Genomic DNA, 18,057 nt, shown 5'->3' with positions numbered 1-18,057 from the left:
CAGAGCCTGGAGGCTGCTTCAGATTCTGTGTCTCCCTCTTTCTCTGTCCCTCCCCACTCGTGCTCTGTCTCTCTCTCTCTCAAAAATAAACATTAAAAAAATTTTTTTAAAAGATTTTACCAGTACAATAATTATTCTAACACATGCTTATTTTAGGGACACCAAAGCTCTGGGTTAGGGATACAGGAGAGCTTCAAGTAATAACTTTCTATTAGCATTTCAAATTTACCCATAAATTTCTGATAATTGTCTGCATAGGTCTATTAAAATATTGACAAATAAATGTATATTTAACTTTCTTATATATAACATGTATAATTAGCCAGCATATAAACAGATATAGGTATTTAACTTTGCAACCATACTTTGCCAGATTAAATTTACCATTTCTACATATTTTTTTAAGTACGTTTCACACCCAGTGCAGAGCCCAACATAGGGCTTGAACTCACAACCCCAAGATCAAGACCTGAGCTCAGATCACTAGTCAGACTCTTAAATGACTGAGCCACACTGGTGCCCCTACATTTTTTTAAGTGTGGAAGCATAAATCCTCAAAGTCTATTAGTTATGAAAATATGAGTTAGTAAGCTAAATTACTCAGCTTTTTTACAAAGCACAGGAATAAAAATTGAAATCCTAGTTTTAACTGCATTAAGCATATTATTAGAGAATGTCCGTGCATATATGTGTACGTACTATAATTTATATAATATATACATCTATGTATAATATCTCCAAAGCAATCATGTCATTCCTTCTCTTTTTTTTAACTTGTATAAGTAATGTCTTCAAATGCTATACAATATAGAATAGTTTTCAGCTAAGCGTGTTGTGCTTAAAACCTTTCAGTAAGGAAATATTTACATTTACTAGTTCTTTCTTTCCTGAAGTTATGAAAAGGCCCACTTTGAGATTTTTGTTATTCTGAAATGACCCAATCAGCATGTATAATAAGCAATGATTTACACCCACAAAATAATGTGGAATAGTAGGATGCACCTTCTCATGAGCTGCTGCACAGACTAGCCACACAGGGGAGATAATGGGACAGGCTCCTTAAATCAACAGTAGGCATTTAAATTTGAGATTGAATGTTGTATCACCAGCTATACAATTAAGTAATAACAGCACGATCATTTGAAGACAACTGAAGTCAGAAGGGTGTAGCGTTTGAGAGTTGTGCGTTTTACAGTTGAATCACAGGTCACGATTATGTGGGTCTATGTTGCCCTTGGTTCACTGTCCAGATACAAACTTCTATTTGTGGGTAGACCGTGTCTATATCGCCATCTTCGTCCGGGGTTTTTAGTATACAGAGTGTAAGGAAAACTTACACATTAACGCACTACTGCAGGGTGCAATCCCAGGGCAGGAAGAATGAGAGGAAAAAGAAAAGTGAGACAAGAAATCAGGAAGCAAAGAGAGAGTGGAATGTTACTGACCAGTCATAGCTTTGCAAGAAAATGTACCTAGGGCCCCAGTCACAAGGGCCCCAACTTTCCTCGGACTAGTCTGTCACCATTCCATGCCTTCTTTCTCTGCCATTTACCCTACAGTCACACTGAGCAGCGCTCCCCAAATGGCCCCTGGACACATGCAAGTCTTGGTCTAGCGCTCTCCCACCTACCACGCCTTCATTCTGAACCTCCCCACACCCTTGAAACTTTCATCTGCTCTACTCAGCTTTCAGGTCTCGGTTTATTTACATCGTTCTTCCCCACAACAGCCTCAATGTCAGGTTGGATGGAGCTCCTATATAAACACACAGCGTCCTACACTTAACCTGCCTTAGTGACCTCTGGCTATTACGTTACCTTGATTGTCTTCCTTCACAGACCGCAGGTAAGTCGAGGGCAGGAAACAGGCCTTGTGCCCTACTATACCCCACGGTCTTAGCACAGTGTCTGGCATTACACAGGTGCCAAAGAGATGCTTGTGCAAGCAACAGTCAAAGCCAAATGTTATATTTTAGCAGATGGACTAACGGGCGGACTTACTGTCAAAGTATTAAGGATAAGAAATGTGCAAAACATTCCTAGTCCAAAACAGGTGTTTTGAAGGATGTCCTGAAGGGACAAACTGAAGGGTTCTCGAAAGACAGTGATTGGGAAGAATGGTATGTAAGAGTAATAACTTACACAGAACTTCCAATGTCATTTTGGCCAAAATAATCTTACCACTAATGGGAGCCATGTAGACTAAAATGAAATATGGACCTCCCTTCAAACTTCAGGTTAGTAAACAGAAATGAGCCTCCTAAATTCAAGAGACATGTGATGCTAACCCCCCTCACCTCATAAAAAAGGGAAAAATCTAGAGGCAATACAGTCATCACAAATTATTTTACCTGCATGAATTTGGTTTCAGATCCAGTGTAAACAACTATGCCAAGGATCCACCGGGTATTTTTAAGTTGTGTACCTCTTAGCAAGACCTGATCAGGCCCTACTGCAACAGGGCTAAAAATAAAGAGCATGTATACATTACCAAAAAGTTTTTTCTTTTCTTTTCACAAAGTGAAGCAAGCCTAGGCTTTCATCTTATACATATTTATTTTTTGTCGAGTTCAACTTTAGGGGGAAACAGCAACAAAAACAAATGTGTCTTCATACAAGGAGCATGGGGAAAAAATGGTTTTATCATCCATTTCTCACTAACCTAAAGATAAGTTGATTAAAAGTTCTAGAGAAATAATACCTCTCATACCTAGGGTGACTATGAAACTTAATGTCAAGGAAGACTGGGCAGAGGAATAAATACTTGTGTATTACCAATTTGGTTTTCTATAGAAAAGATTACATGGGGTCATTCAGAGCACACAAAGCAACCTTGGTTTGCCATATTTTCCTGTCCTCCTCCCCTCTGGCACTAGGCTGACTCACTCACTATATAAAAAAATGCTTCCCGGGCGCCTGGGTGACTCAGTCAGTTGAGCATCAGGCTTAGGCTCAGGACGTGATCTCACGGTTCCTGAGTTTGAGCCCCGCGTTGGATTCTGTGCTGACAGCTCAGAGCCTGGAGCCTGCTTCGGATTCTGTGTCTCCCTCTCTCTGTCCCTCCCCGACTTGTGTTTGTTCATTCTCTCTCTCTCTCTCTCTCTCTCTCAAAAATAAATAAACGTGAAAAACAATGCTTCCATAAAAGTCTTAAGTGGGAGCTAAGCAGAAGTGGAGCAGAAATTAGGGAAAATCCTTCATCATTATCAAACTGAATTCCTAGTGGCTTCTCTTCTTGGATGACTTTCAAAACTTTGTTCTTCCCGCTAACTTAGCCCAAGGGATGTGCCAAGTACTTCTACGCAAAGGGAACTTAGACCTGACTTCTCTAGCCCATTTACAGGTATACCAATTTAAAAATGCCATATAGGGGTGCCTGGGGGGCTCAGTCGGTTGAGCAACCGACTTCGGCTCAGGTCATGATCTCACGGTTTGTGAGTTCAAGCCCTGCGTCAGGCTCTGTGCTGATGGCTCAGAGCCTGGAGCCTGCTTTGGATTCTGTCTCTCTCTCTCTCTCTGTCCCTCTCCCACTCATGCTCTGTCTGTCTCTGTGTCAGAAATAAATAAACGTTAAAAAAATTTTTTTAAACGCCATACATTTTCCTCCCATATTTAAGAACCTTTTTAACAGTATACTGATGCCTCCAGTATTTCAAAATCAAGTAAAAAAATGAAAAAACTATTAAACTGAGAGAACAAAAATGGCCATATTTTATGTTCCATTTAAAAAAAATGTTCAATAAGAGAAAAACGATACCTTTTACCATTTAGATACAAGGTTCCAATGAAGGTATTGAAATGACGATTAGGTCCTTCACATTCTATTTTTCCAGAGAGGCTTGACAATTGTTCTGTTTGCATTTCAGCTGTTTCTAACAAAGCCTGTAAAATAAAGTCAAAGTAAAATTAATATAAAACTTTAATGGCAAAGTTCAGTGTCCTAGTAGTTAATAAAATTATGAAAATGAGGGTCCAAAATGTATTGCACTTACCAGACAACAAATAAGGTACCTCAAACTTTAACATAAAGTTTGTTAGAAAATTTTGCCATACGAGTATTTTGCAAATATTTTTAATAAGGTTCAAAGAGGTAGTAGGAAAGTCAAATTTTCATCATCTCTACATGAAAATAACATTTTTGAAAGTGTAGTGACTTTAACCAAACATCATGGCATGTTTGATACATTTATAGCTGTAGCTGATGAGGCTGATATCTGGACCACATTTAGAGTAGCAAGGATCTAGAATAATGGCTCCAAACTTTTACATACATCAGATGCACCCGCAAGTCTTGTTGAAACACAGATTGCTGAGATTCACCCCCAGGGGTTTTTGTTTGTTTGTTTGTTTGTTTGTTTTTATTCAGTAGGTCTGAAGTGGAGTGCTAGGATTTGCATTTCCCAAAGGATGCTGATGATGCTGGTCTAGAGAGCATGCCCGGAGAAACACCGATCTAGAAAATGTCTCATTGCAATAAGCAGACCTCAACTTTACAGACAGGAAAAGAAGATCATCTTCAGGAGAACAAGAATCAAATTGCCATCTGTCTTTTTTTAACAGCAATACGAGACACAGGAAGACAGCGAATTTTTATTTTTAATTATCTAAATAAAAGACCTTTAAATTCAGAATGTTATATCTTTCCAAATATCAAACAAATGTGAAAGTTTAACGCAAATATTCTCAGGCACGCAAATGTCTTAGAAGTTTTGACGCTCAGAAACCTACATCGAAACAGTTTGGGATGCACTTCTGTTAAAAAAAAAAGATGCCTTAACAAAAATATGAGAACAAGTTACCAACTGGGAGAAGGCTTTGATGACATGTATAACTGACAAAGAATTGGTATAAAAAATATGAGGGAGGGGGCGCCTGGGTGGCGCAGTCGGTTAAGCGTCCGACTTCAGCCAGGTCACGATCTCGCGGTCCGTGAGTTCGAGCCCCGCGTCAGGCTCTGGGCTGATGGCTCAGAGCCTGGAGCCTGTTTCCGATTCTGTGTCTCCCTCTCTCTCTGCCCCTCCCCCGTTCATGCTCTGTCTCTCTCTGTCCCAAAAATAAATAAACGTTTAAAAAAAAAAAAAATATGAGGGAACCCAAGTGGCTCAGTCAGTGGAGCATCCAACTTCAGCTCAGGTCATGATCTCACAGTTCCTGAGTTCAAGCCCCACATCGGACTCGCTGTCAGTGCAGAGGCTGCTTCAGACCTTCTCTCTCCCTCTCTCTGCTCCTCCCCTGCTCATGCTCTCTCTCAAAAATAAATAAAACATTTTAAAAAGTTTAAATACATAAAGAAGTCCTATAAACCAATAAAAAGTACAAATATCCCAATAGAAAGATGAATAAACAACATGAACAAATATTTCTCAGAAAAAGAAAATATGTATTACCAATAAGCTCAAAAGCAGATGCTCAAGAATGATAGATTAATGAATTTAAAAAGAAAAAGTAGGGGTGCCTGGATGGCTCAGTCGGTTAAGTGTCTGACTTCGGCTCATGTCATGATCTCACGGTTCGTGGGTTCAAGCCCCGCATCAGGCTCTGTGCTGACAGCTCAGAGCCTGGAGCCTGCTTCGGATTCTGTGTCTCCCCCTCTCTCTGCCCTTCCCCCATTCATACTCAGTCTCTTTCTCTCAAAAATAAACAAACATTAAAAGACATTAAAAAGAAAAAAATTGTATCAATTGAGGCTGAGAAAATTAGTAAAAAGTTTAATATGCATTCTAGATAAATAAAATTCTTAGCAAAACTTTGCAAGGTGGGTGGTTATTTACCAGAATGAAATGCAACTACCCACACTTAACTATAAAATGTTAAAGCATTTCCATGTTAGTCAGGAACAAGAAGAGACTGGGTTCTAGCAGAGTTTCTGGGTATTGCCATAAGATGGGGGGTGGGACGGTAAGAAATTAGGTATGATTATTGGAAAGTAAACAACAAAAATAACCTAATTTCTAAAGAAAGAATTTATCACCCACAAAATCCTATCTGCCTGACCTAAAAATTGTAGAAATGCATAGGAATACTTAGTAAGGTGTTTGGATTTAAGATCAATAAACAAAAATAACTGTAGGTATATCATAACTAAGCCCTTACCCATAGAGGGCAACTGTCTAGTAAAGCCTCTATAGGCAACTCTATAAAGGTTTTTGTGTGAACATAGGTTTCTACCTCTCTGGAATAGTGCAATTACTGGGTCATATAATAGTTGTGTGTTCAATTTTATACAAAACTACCAAAATGTTTTCCCAAGTGGCTATGCCATTTTATATTCCCACCTGCAATGTATGAATAATCCAGATTCTCCACATCCTCACCTGCGTTTGGTGTTGGAACTATTTTAAATTTTGACCATTCTGACAGGTGTGTGGTGATACTTCGACTCTTGATTTTAATTTGCATTTCCCTAATGGTTAATGATGTAGAAAATGTCTTCATGTGCTTTATTTTCCATTTTTATATCCTGTTCTATGAAATGTCTCTGTCTCTTTTGCCCATTTTCTAAGTGAATTGGTTTGGAGGTTTTGTTTGCTTGTTTTTGTGTGTTTATTTTGTTTTTTTATGTAGAGTTTTGAGAGTACTTTATATATTCCAGATTCCAGTCCTTTGTCAGACATGTGGTTTGCAAATATTTTCTCCTAGTTTTCAGCTTGTCTCTTCATCTTCAAAAGCAAAAGCTGTTCATTTTGATGAGGTCCAATTTATCAATTTTTCCTTTTATGGATCACATTTTTTGCATTGATTCTGAGAAATCTTGGCCTACTACAGATCCTAAAGATTTTTTTTTCCAATTCTTTCCCCTAAAAGTTGTATCGTTTTACATTTTACATTTAAGTCATGATAAATTATTAATTAATTTTTGTATAAAGTGTGATTTAGGTCAAGGGTTTATTTGAGGTTATTGTTTTGTTTTGTTTTGCCTGTGAATGTACAAGTGCTCCAGAACCATTTGTTGAAAATGTTACCTTTTCTCCAAAGAATTGCTTTTGCACCTTTGACAAAATCATTTGGGCATATTTGTATGGATCTATTTCTGGGTTTTCTATTCTGTTGCACTGAGCTATGTGTCTATCCCTTTACCAAAACCACACACTCTTGATTACTGTCGTAGAATGTCTTGAAATCTTATTCCTTCCATTTTATGCTGCTTTCTCGAAATTGTTTTAGTTATTATAGTTCATTTGCCTTTCTGTAAATATTTCAGGATAACCTCATCCATATCTACAAAAGATCTTGCTGGGATTTTCCTACGAGTTCCATTAAACTGGTATGTCAATTTGGGGAGAATTAGTATCCCTTACTGTGTTGAGCCGTCCAATCCATGAACACTGTTTATCTCTCCATTTATCTAGATCTTCTTTAATTTCTTTCATCAACATTGTAATGAAATTTTCAGCATACAGATCCTGTCTATATTGTTAGATTTATACCTAATTCACATTTTAGTGCTTATAAATGGTATTGCATTTTTAAATTTCAGGGTCCACAGGTTTATTGCCACTATACAGAAATGAAAGTGTTTTGTGTTTATCTGGTATCCTGCATCCTTGCCAAAAACACATTATTTCATTTTATTTTAGATTCCTTGGAAATCTAGGTAGACAACTTTTTTATGTAGACAACTATGTCAAAATCAAATACAGTCTATTACTTCCCTTCCAATATGTATGCCTCTTTACTGCACTTTCTACTGCTTCCAGTGCTATGTGAGTAAGAGTAATGTCAGCAGATATCCTTGCCTTGTTCCCATCTAGGGTGGGGGGTGGGGGGAATGCATTTAGTCTTTTACCACTTACATTTCATTACATATATTTTAATAGTAGCTCTAAGTTTTTGTAGATGTTCTGTGCCAAGTTGAGAATGTTCCCCTCTATTCCTACAGTTCTCTAATTTTTCTCATTGACATTCAATTTTGTCAGATGCTTTTCCTGCATTTATTGATATTACCAAGTGATTTTTCTTCTTTAGCCTAAAATGGTGGATTACATGGATGGATTTCCAATTATTAAATGCACCTTGAATATATGGAATAAACCTTTATATTTCTTTTCCTATATTTCTGAATTCTATTTACTAGTACTTTTAAAGAATTTTGGTGTCTGTACCCTTGAGGGATATTGAAACATTTTTTTTTTCCACTGTCTTTGTCTGGTTTGGGTATCAGGGTAATAATAACAGCTTCACAAAATGAATTGGGAAGTGTTTCCTCCTTTTCTGTTTTCTGGAGGAGACTATATATAACTGATGTTCATTTTTCATTGCATGTTTGTTAGGATAGTCCACTGAAACCACCAGGGCCTTGAGATTTCTTTTGGGGGCATTTTTAAATTATGAATTCAATTTCCTTAGAAGTTATCAGGCTATTCAATTTATCTTTTTAAGTGTTTGTAGGTTTTTCTGTTATGTTTGCCACAATTTCTAGCTTTATTCTCCCATGGGTGGAGAACACGTTCTCCGTGGCTTCAATTTTTTTCATTTTTATGAGGCTTGTTTGATGACACAGGTATTCTGTATCTTGGTGTACGTTCTTTGAGCACCAAAAAGAGTATGTCTTTCTTTTGTTGGGTATTGTTGAATGCTGTATAAATATCAAATAGATCCCGTTGGTTGATGGCATTTAGTTCTGTATCTTTGAGAATTCTCTGTGTGGTTGTTCTGTCAATTAATGAGACAGGGTTGCTGAAGTCTCCTACTAAAAATGTGGACATGCATATTTATCCTTTAAGTTCTAGCAATTTTAGCTTCACATATTTGCAGCTCTGTATTTTGATGCATACACATTAACACTGCTATGTCTTATTGGCGGATCCACTCTCTTGTCATTACATAATAAAAAATGTTCCCTTCTATCTCTGGCAGTTTCATTTGCTCTGATGTCTACTTGATATGCTATTAATAAAGCCACTCCTGACTTATTTTATCTTTACATGACATATCTTTTTCTATCTTTTACTTTTAACCTGCCTATTCCATTATAATTAAAGTGAGTTTTGTATAGAAAACTTATATCATCCAGCATATGCATGGATCATGTTTTTAATCCATTAGATAATATTCTAATCTAATATTTCAGGGCATTTAATATAATTATTGATTTTGTTTTTTTTTTTTTCTGATTTTGCTTTATTGTTTTTTCTTTCTCCTGCTTTCCTTTGGGTTACTTGAACATTTTTTTAGAATTTCATTTTGATTTGAGAGTTTTTTAGTATATTCCTCAGTGTATAACTATTGTAGTGGTTATTCCAGGCATTACATTATTTATGTATAACTTCTCACAGTTTGTGTCATATTACAAGTTTAAACAAAATATAGAAGCCTTGCTTCCTTTTATGTCTCTTTACCCTCCTCTGCTACATACCTTATATATTTTCTTTCATACATTTACAACCACATCAGATAACTTTATAATTTTTGTTTTAACCATCAAACATAATTTAGAAAGCTGAAGAGAAAAGAAGCGTATTGTATTTGGCCTTATTTTTGCTTATCATGTTCTTTATTCCTTGTTTCTTATGTTCCTTTTTTATGGTTTCCTTCCTTCCTTTAGCCATTCTTTACAGTACGTCTTGTGGCAACAAACTCTGTTCTTTTTTTCCTTCAATTGGGAATGTTTTAATTCTCTCTTCATTCTTGAAAAATATTTTTGCTCCATACATGATTCTGGACTGACAGTTCTTCCCTATCAGCATTTTTTAAATGTTATGCCACTTCCTTCTGACCTCCATGGGTCTTTTTTAAATTTTTTTAATGTTTATTTTAGAGAAAGAGAGAGAGAGACAGAGCATGAGTGGGGGAGGGGCAGAAAGAGAGAGGGAGACACAGAATTTGAAGCAGGCTCCAGGCTCTGAGCTGTCAGCATAGAGCCCGACGCAGGACTCAAACTCATGGACCGTGAGATCATGACCTGAGCCAAAGTCGGATGCCTAACCGACTGAGCCACCCATGCTCCCCTGACCTCCATGGGTCTTAATAAGAGATCTGCTTTTATACAAATGGTCTTTCCCCTATAGGGAGTATCTTTTTTCTCTCAACTACTTTAAAATATTTTTTGTTTTCAGAAGTTTGATTATAATGTGTCTTTGTATGGATTTCTTTGGGTTTATCCTTTTTGGTTCACTCAGCTTCTTAAATTTATAGTTTACGTTTTTTTGGCAAATTTGTGAAGTTTTAGCCACTGTTTCTTCGGATGGTTTTTCAGCTCCACCCTCTTTTCCCCTTCCAGTAGCTCATGTCATGAATGTTAGCTCTTCGGTTATATTCCCACAGGTCTCTGAGGCTCTGTTCATTTTTTTTTCTCAGCCTATTATCTCTGTTATTCAAGCTGGGCAATTTCTATTGCTTTATCTTTCAGTTCATGGATTCTTTCCTCTGTCCCTTCTATTCTGCTGTTGAGTTCATCACTTGAGAGTTCTTAATGCCTTAAGTACTTTTCAGTTCTAAAATTTCCACTGGGTCATCTATTTCTTTGCTGAGATTTTGTTTCTTCGCTGAGACTTTTTATATGTTCCTATTTGTTTCAAGAATGTTTGTAGTTGCTCATTGGAGGTTTTTTTTTTTCCCAACAGATCCTTTAAAATCGCTTCCAGATAATTCTAACATCTCGTTATCTTGGTGTTGGCATTAGCTGTCGTCTTTTCAATGAGTTTGAGATCCTCCTGGGTTTTGGCATAATAAGTGACTTTTTATTGGAATCTGGACATTTGGGGTATTATAAGATCTGGATATCATTTAAGCTTTCTGTGTTAGGTGGCTTCCTTTGACACCACTCTGACAGAGAAAGGTGTTGCCTCATTACTGCAAGATGGGGGTAGAAGGACAAGTTGCGCACTTGGCCTCTGCTGACAGCCAAATGGAGAGGCCCCTTGTTACAGCTGGACAGGAGTGGAAGTTCTGGCTGCCCTGTGGGCCTCCATCATTGAAGAGATTGGAACACCTTATTACTGATGTCCATGTCGTCTCCACTGACACTGTGGAAAGAGGAGAGGGCCTTACTGCCACCCTTATTACAAAATCAAAGTCTTAGCTTCCTACTTGGTTTCTCTGACATCATCTTTGTGGTGGAGTTGGGTGCCTCATTTCAGCATGGTAACGGTGGAAGTCAAGGCTCTACATTCAACCTTTGCTGGCAGAGGTGGGAATGGGACCATATTTTCACTCCGTGTCTGGCTGGGGTAGAGTGGCCATTGTCAAAGTTTCTGTCTTACTCTCTGCCCTTTTCCCAGTCCTTTGACTAGAGAAAGGAGGCTTTTGTTGGACCATCCTTTTTTTGGGTCTGTGTCCATTGGTTTTTCTGGGTTTTTGGTTTCTTCAGTCCCAAACCTGGTATATACAAGGCAAAAGGAAAACCCAGGGAACTCACCACCATGTTGTTCCATGGGTTCTAAGGTACCACAATCTACCTTCTTCTGTCACTCTTTCAATGTTTTTCAATGACACTTTCAATGTCTCCTTATAATTGTTTTCTACATAATGTCCAAACTTTTTAGTTGTACTTAGCAGGAAAATAGAAGAAAACATGTCTACTTCATTTCTCCTGAAACAGAAGTCTATAACTGCATTTTTAAAATTCAAGAAGGTACCACCAAACTATCACAACAATTAGTACTGGGGATAAAGATGGGATTTAGAAGATAGAGAAGGTTTAACAGACTGCCTAGGTTTCTGTACTGTTTGTATTATTTTTACAAAGATGATGTATTACTTTAATAAATCCTAAATACATATTTTTCACTTTCAATCACACTAAAGTTTGCAAAAAAGATTAGCAGACATGTAAATATTCAAATGTAAAATCAGGGGCTTCCTTTCTGAAGCCAAGTGATAAAGCAAAGACTCAATTATTTTATTTATTTTTATTTTTTATTTTTTGAGAGGAAGAGAGAGAGCACATGAACAGGGGAGTGGGATACAGAATCTTAAGCAGGCTCCACACTCCTCACAGATCCCGACACGGGGCTCAATCCTACAACCCTGGGATCATGACCTGGGCCAAAACCAAGAGTTGGACACTCAACTGACTGAGCCACTCAGGCACCCAAGACTCAATGATCTTAAAGATCAATGTCTTTTTTCCATTAATAGGAAGTTAATTGGAAAACTATCTCCTTCCATTCATAATCACAAGTTACTCTGAAATTCAAATGATAGTTTAAAAAGCAGTGTTATATAAGATCACTCAGAGCTCGTTTAGATTAATAATTATGATATTTATCATGAAGATAGTTATATTACCAAAGCACTAACAAAAATATCCTCAAAACAGCATGCTCAAAGGTATGTTATCCTTTATGACCTGAATTTTATAGGACACTTTTTTCTTACCTAGTTCCTACTTGTTTTTTTTAAAGTACCCTGTAAATAACTGCTGAGGACTCATTATATCTACACCAGAGTAGTGAGATACTTTTCTTCATGAAAAATAAGTAATTGGCACCTGACAAAACTTGACATTGTGAGCTTAAGCATAAAATCAGGATTTAAAAAGGTGTCTTTACCTGCCGTATTTTTAGGTTTGTCTCCCCATCCAGATTAGATGTTGCAACATAACATGTTGCCTCAGGTTCACTAAGGAAAATAAAGCAAATAACATTGAATGAATATCTGTCAAAAAAACTAATTTCCCAATAATATGAACAATGAAATGGGACCTACATCAACAGCTCTGTTTCTTCAAAACCGAAAAGACCACAGTTACTTTTCCGGGAGATATTAAGTCTGATACCACCAGCCTAAAATTCACCCTGTAGTAGAGAACTTTCTACCCTTCAAAAGCTGTGTGATTACTCTTTAATCTCAGAAAGAGACATGGCTGACGGTGAACAGGGTATGTTACATAGGCCAGAATAGACCAGCATCACAATGAGGTCAAACTTAAAATTCTGTTCTTTTCTAAAATGTGTCCGTGGTAGTTCCCAAGAGCTCAGGCTCTATGGCCTTTATAATGAGGGTAAATCTTTAGGATAACTCTGGCCAGAGCTGAAGTCCTCAAACACTACACTTGGGCTTCTCCATTTCTATCTGACCTCACCAGTGAAGAAATTAACACTGAGTTAACAAACATTTGTCTTGCCAGATTTTACTCCATGTCAAATGCAACTCACTCATGAAAATTAATTATTTGGGGAGGCGGGGAGTGCCACAAAGAATAACAAAAATTGTCATTAAAGTCTTGATTTCAGTCTTATCTCTTTTGACTGTATCTCATTCACAGCAGTATCAAGTTTAAAATAAAACAATCTATGAATTTTGCCAGCCAAGACCATATACCCCAAAATAAAAACAGATCTTCATTAAGGATGTCAGTGATATAACAAAGTAAGAACTTCCAAAAACTTTCTCCTCTATAAAACAATGAGATAACTGACAAAAATTATCAGAATCAAGTTTTTCACAACTCTGAAAATTAACTAAAGATTTAAATCAATCCAGGGAGATTTTATTCAAGAAAAAAAAAAGCCAAATCTTGTTGTTTTTAAAGAGAGCTTTGTAATATTTTAACTTCCTCCTGCTTTGGGCTCAGTAGCAGCTTTAAAAAATAACAGTCCACATTTCTAGTACTGAGGGAGCATAAAAGAGAATGACCTCTTTCAAAGCCTTATTCCCAAAAAGTTATTATTTCACCTGTCTGATGGTCTCTGGAAGGTCCCACCTGAAGGGCTTGTTTTTATCTGACTTAACCCAGAGCTTACCCAGTGCTCAAATCTAGGTAAACAGTGGTGGGTGTGGGAGAAACATTTGTTGAGAACATTTACAGGAAAGTATTTTAATGTTGCAGCTATCTGAGGTGATGTATAAGTTAGGGAAAACAACAGACTAACCAAAAAGCCTAAAAGAAAAACTTTCTTTTTAAATTTTTATTTATTTTTGAGAGAGAGAGAGAGGGAAAAAGAGCATGAGCATGGAAGGGACAGAGAGAGAGGGAGACACAGAACCCAAAGCAGCCTCCAGGCTCTGAACTGTCAGCACAGAGCCCAACGTGAGGCTCAAACTCATGCCCAGGTGCCCCCTAAAAGAAAAACTTCTAATGAAAAGCAACAAAAAGAAATCCTGGGGAGGAGAGAGAATTTGATGGTCAGAGATGCCACATTATATTACTTAAAATGTTCAATTTTCAACAAAAAAACATGAAACATGAAAACCATGAGCAGCAAATAAGTATGAACCATATACAGATTAAAAATCAATAGGAAGTCTTTCTGAACAAATCCAGACATTGAACTTACCAGACAGGTGTAAATCAGCTATACTAAATATGTTCAAATAGCTGAAGGAAACTATGTCAAAAGAAATAACATATTAGAACGTGTCCCCTCAAATAGGGAATATCAATAAAGAATAGAAATTAGAAAAAAGAAAGCAAATAGAAATTCTGGGGTTGAAAAGTATGATAACTGAAACGAAAAATCCACTGCTCAGATTTGAGCAGACTCGAACTGGAAGATAGGTCAATTGAGATAACTCAGGCTAAGAAATAAAAATTTAAAAGAATAAAGAGAAAAAAAAAAAAACAGAGCCTCAGAGACCTGTGGGACACAAACAAACATAGCAACATACATATAATGGGAGTCACAAAAGAATTCAGAAAGGGGCAGAAAAAATATTTAAAGAAATGATACCCCAAACTTCCTAAATTTGATGAAAAGCATTAATCTACACATCCAAGAAGCTCAACAAAATAAGCCTCCAAGTAAAATATTCTCAAAGAAACCACACCTAGACAAATCCTAATCAAACTTGAAAATTAAAGCCAAAGAGAAAATCTTGAGAGCAACAAGAGAAAAGCTACTCACCACTTTTTTTTTTTTAATTTTTTTTTTTTCAACGTTTATTTATTTTTGGGACAGAGAGAGACAGAGGATGAACGGGGGAGGGGCAGAGAGAGAGGGAGACACAGAATCGGAAACAGGCTCCAGGCTCTGAGCCATCAGCCCAGAGCCTGATGCGGGGCTCGAACTCCCGGACCGCGAGATTGTGACCTGGCTGAAGTCGGACGCCCAACCGACTGCGCCACCCAGGCGCCCCTACTCACCACTTTGAAGAGATGATAAAAAAGCCTATCAAATCTTTCTCAGCAGAAACCTTGGAGAATAGAAGGTACTAGGATGACATATTCAAAGCACAAGAAAAAAATTATCAACCAAGAATGCCATATCCAACAAAACTACCTTTCAAAAAATGAAGAACTAATACATTCCCAGATAAATAAAAACAAAGACATTGTTGACAGCAGGCTTACCCTATAATAAATACTGAAGGGGTTTCTTCAGACTAAAATGAAAGGTCAAAAGGCAGTATCTCAATCCACATGGAGAAAAAAAGAGTACCATTAAAAGTACCATGTAGGTAAATATAAAAGACATATATGGCATATATATATTATATATATATATATATATATATATATATAATATATATACACAGTATATATATATGACCATATATATACTATGTAAGTAAATATAAAAGATAGATATAGATATAGATATATATAAATTTTTTGGTTGTAACTTTTTCCTCCTTATTTAAAAGTCAACTGATTTCCTAATAAGAAAAAAAAAATTGTTGTGGTTACCCTTTAGAAGCAGGATCAGCCAGCCAGCCACCCACCCAAAATTTGGTTTGAGTGTCAAAACTGATGATGCCACAAACACACCAAAAGGGTGGGAAGATTTATTACATACATAATGAGGTTTTCTGGGGAGAAGAGGGCAGACCTTTGAAGCTGATCCAGAAATGCCTTAAGAGAGCAGGTAAAGGAGACAGGCTTAGGGGTGGGGCTTTTTTGGTGGTCAGGGAGGAAGCCCTCACTCAAGCAGAGGCTTACATGATTTGAAACTCCTGCAGGTGCCGAAGGAGGCAGCACGCAGGCTTTTCTGTCAGCCAGTCTAGACATGGGGCAGAAGGGGAAGAGGAAAGGAGGCTTAAAAGCTGTCAGCAAAGATCCAAAAATGGAGTCAGACTCCTTATTATTAAAAAAATATATACATTCCTGTGATAAACCCCATTTGATCATTACATATTACCATCTTTTATACTGTCAGGTTTTAAGATTTTATATTAAAATTAGCAGCAAAATGGACTTGTCAGTTTCCTTTCTCATTCTGTATTTGGTAATTTTTTTGTGTCAAGTTTATGCCAGTTTCAGAAAATTAGAGCATATTCTTGGTATTTCTTTGAGGAATTTATTAGAAAATTGGTATTTTCTCTACACTGAATGTTTGACAGAATTTGACAGTTACAGTGTCTGGTCTTGATAGTCTCTTTGTGGGAAGTTTATGTGTTTTTTTGGTTTCATTTTGTTTTGGTTTTTTACTACTTATATAATATCCTTAATGATTATAGGACCATTCAGGCTCTATATCTCTTCTAGAATAAGTTTTGGTATATTATATTTTCCTATGGGTTTATGCATTTCACTTAAATGCTAAAACAAGATCATAAAACTTTCATAAGATCCTCTCTTTAATCTCTGGTGCATTTATAATTATATCAAATTTTCAATTTTTAAACAAATACACGTATTTGTGCCTTTCCTTTTCTTCCTTGATTAATCTTACCAAACTTTCATTTATTAGTCTCTAAGAAGCAAGCTTTGCCCATTTTCATCTTCTCCACTGTTTTTCTTTCATTAATTTCTACTCTTTTTTTTTTTTTAAATTTGAGAGAGGTGGGGAGGGACAGAGGGGGAGAGAGAAAGATGATCTTAAGCAGGCTCTATGTTCACTGCGGAGCCCAATGCAGGGCTCGATCCCATGATCCTGGGATCATGACCTGAGTCAAAATCAAGAGTTGGACACTCAATCAACTGAGCCACCCAGGCACCCCATTAATTTCTACTCTTATCTCTATTATTTCCTTATGTTTGATTTCTTTGAGTTTATTCTTTTGATTCTTAGCTCTTTTTTTTTTTTGCATTTATTTCTTTTGTAATGAAAATGTCTATAAATTTAGTTATAACACAGGAGATTTGATGCATTCTCATAAGTACTAAAATCTAAGTATTTTCCAATTTCCATTATGATTGCCTCCTTGACCCATGATTTACAGGTACGTTTTATTTCTAACACATAAGGTTCCTAGTTATCTTATTATTGAATTCTGACTTAATAGCGTTGTGGTCAGAGCAGGTGGCCTGTGGGATACCAGCCTCTTAAAATCTGTTGATTCTGTCTTATGACAGAATATATTGACATATATTCCTAACTGTGCTTGAAGATTATGTATACATCACTTTTTGGTATAATACACCAAAAAGTTCTGTTCTATACATGCCATTATTTCAAGGTTGTTATTGTGCTTTTCAAGTATTCTACCTCCATATGGACTTTCTTCTCCATTTGATCAGTTCCTGAAAGCAAATATTAAAACATCACAGTATGATGTGGGGTTTGTAAGTTTCTTGTAGATGTATAAGTTTCCTCTTTTCTCCATGAATTAAAACTTTTATTGTGCAATGGCTCTTTTCTTTTTCTTCAATGAGACTTTACCTCAACGCTTTTTGCCTCAAAACCTATTTCATCTAATAGTGATACCATCTCTTCTGGATTTCTTTTACTATTTTCTGTGTGTATTTTTTCATCCTTTGATTTTAATCTTTGTGAGCACTTGTGTTTTGTGAATTTCTTATAAACATATAGCTGGATAATTTTATAACCTTCTCTTTTTAACTTCTTAAATCCATTTGCTTTAATTATAATTGATGATATATTTTTCTTTATTCTACTACCTGACTATGTGCATTCTGTTTCTCCCTCTTTTTGCCTCTTTTTTCTATTCTTTTAGTTACCTTTGAGGGCTTTTTCCTTCTGCTCAAATAATCTTTCCCCTTGATATGGCTGGAAGTTATATCCTCTATGTCTAATCTTTTAGATATTAAAGTTTTACACAAATAATCCAGAATTTAAGGTTTCTAGCCAATTGGTATTTTCATCCTCATTCTGAACAATACAAACACAATTCCGATTATCACACTCTCAATGACTCTGATGCTTCCTATTATTTACTTCTAGCTTCAGATCCAGGAAACCCAGTGAATCCAAGGGATGGACTTCCAACAATTCTG

The 18,057-nt window shown here is 36.6% G+C and overlaps 1 protein-coding gene across 5 annotated transcripts in view; it reads right to left on the bottom strand.

The window, feature by feature from the left end:
- Positions 1 to 18,057, bottom strand: part of LOC112860863 (phospholipid-transporting ATPase IB-like) — a 216,029-nt gene that overhangs the window by 154,760 nt on the left and 43,212 nt on the right. For all 5 annotated transcript variants that reach the window (XM_086714937.1, XM_086714959.1, XM_086714965.1 and 2 more), the window contains 3 exons: positions 12,491 to 12,560; positions 3,757 to 3,881; positions 2,351 to 2,462 (listed from right to left, as the gene is read on the bottom strand). In XM_086714937.1, coding sequence (XP_086571063.1) covers positions 2,351 to 2,462; positions 3,757 to 3,881; positions 12,491 to 12,560 — 307 coding nt within the window. The remainder of the gene's footprint in view (positions 1 to 2,350; positions 2,463 to 3,756; positions 3,882 to 12,490; positions 12,561 to 18,057) is intronic.

Source organism: Puma concolor, chromosome A1 (assembly GCF_028749965.1).
Source record: "Puma concolor isolate L17-30 chromosome A1, mPumCon1.1.hap2, whole genome shotgun sequence".
NCBI lineage: Eukaryota > Metazoa > Chordata > Mammalia > Carnivora > Felidae > Puma > Puma concolor.
The sequence above is the reverse complement of the archived record's forward strand: the minus strand, read 5'-3'. Positions and strand labels throughout refer to the sequence as shown.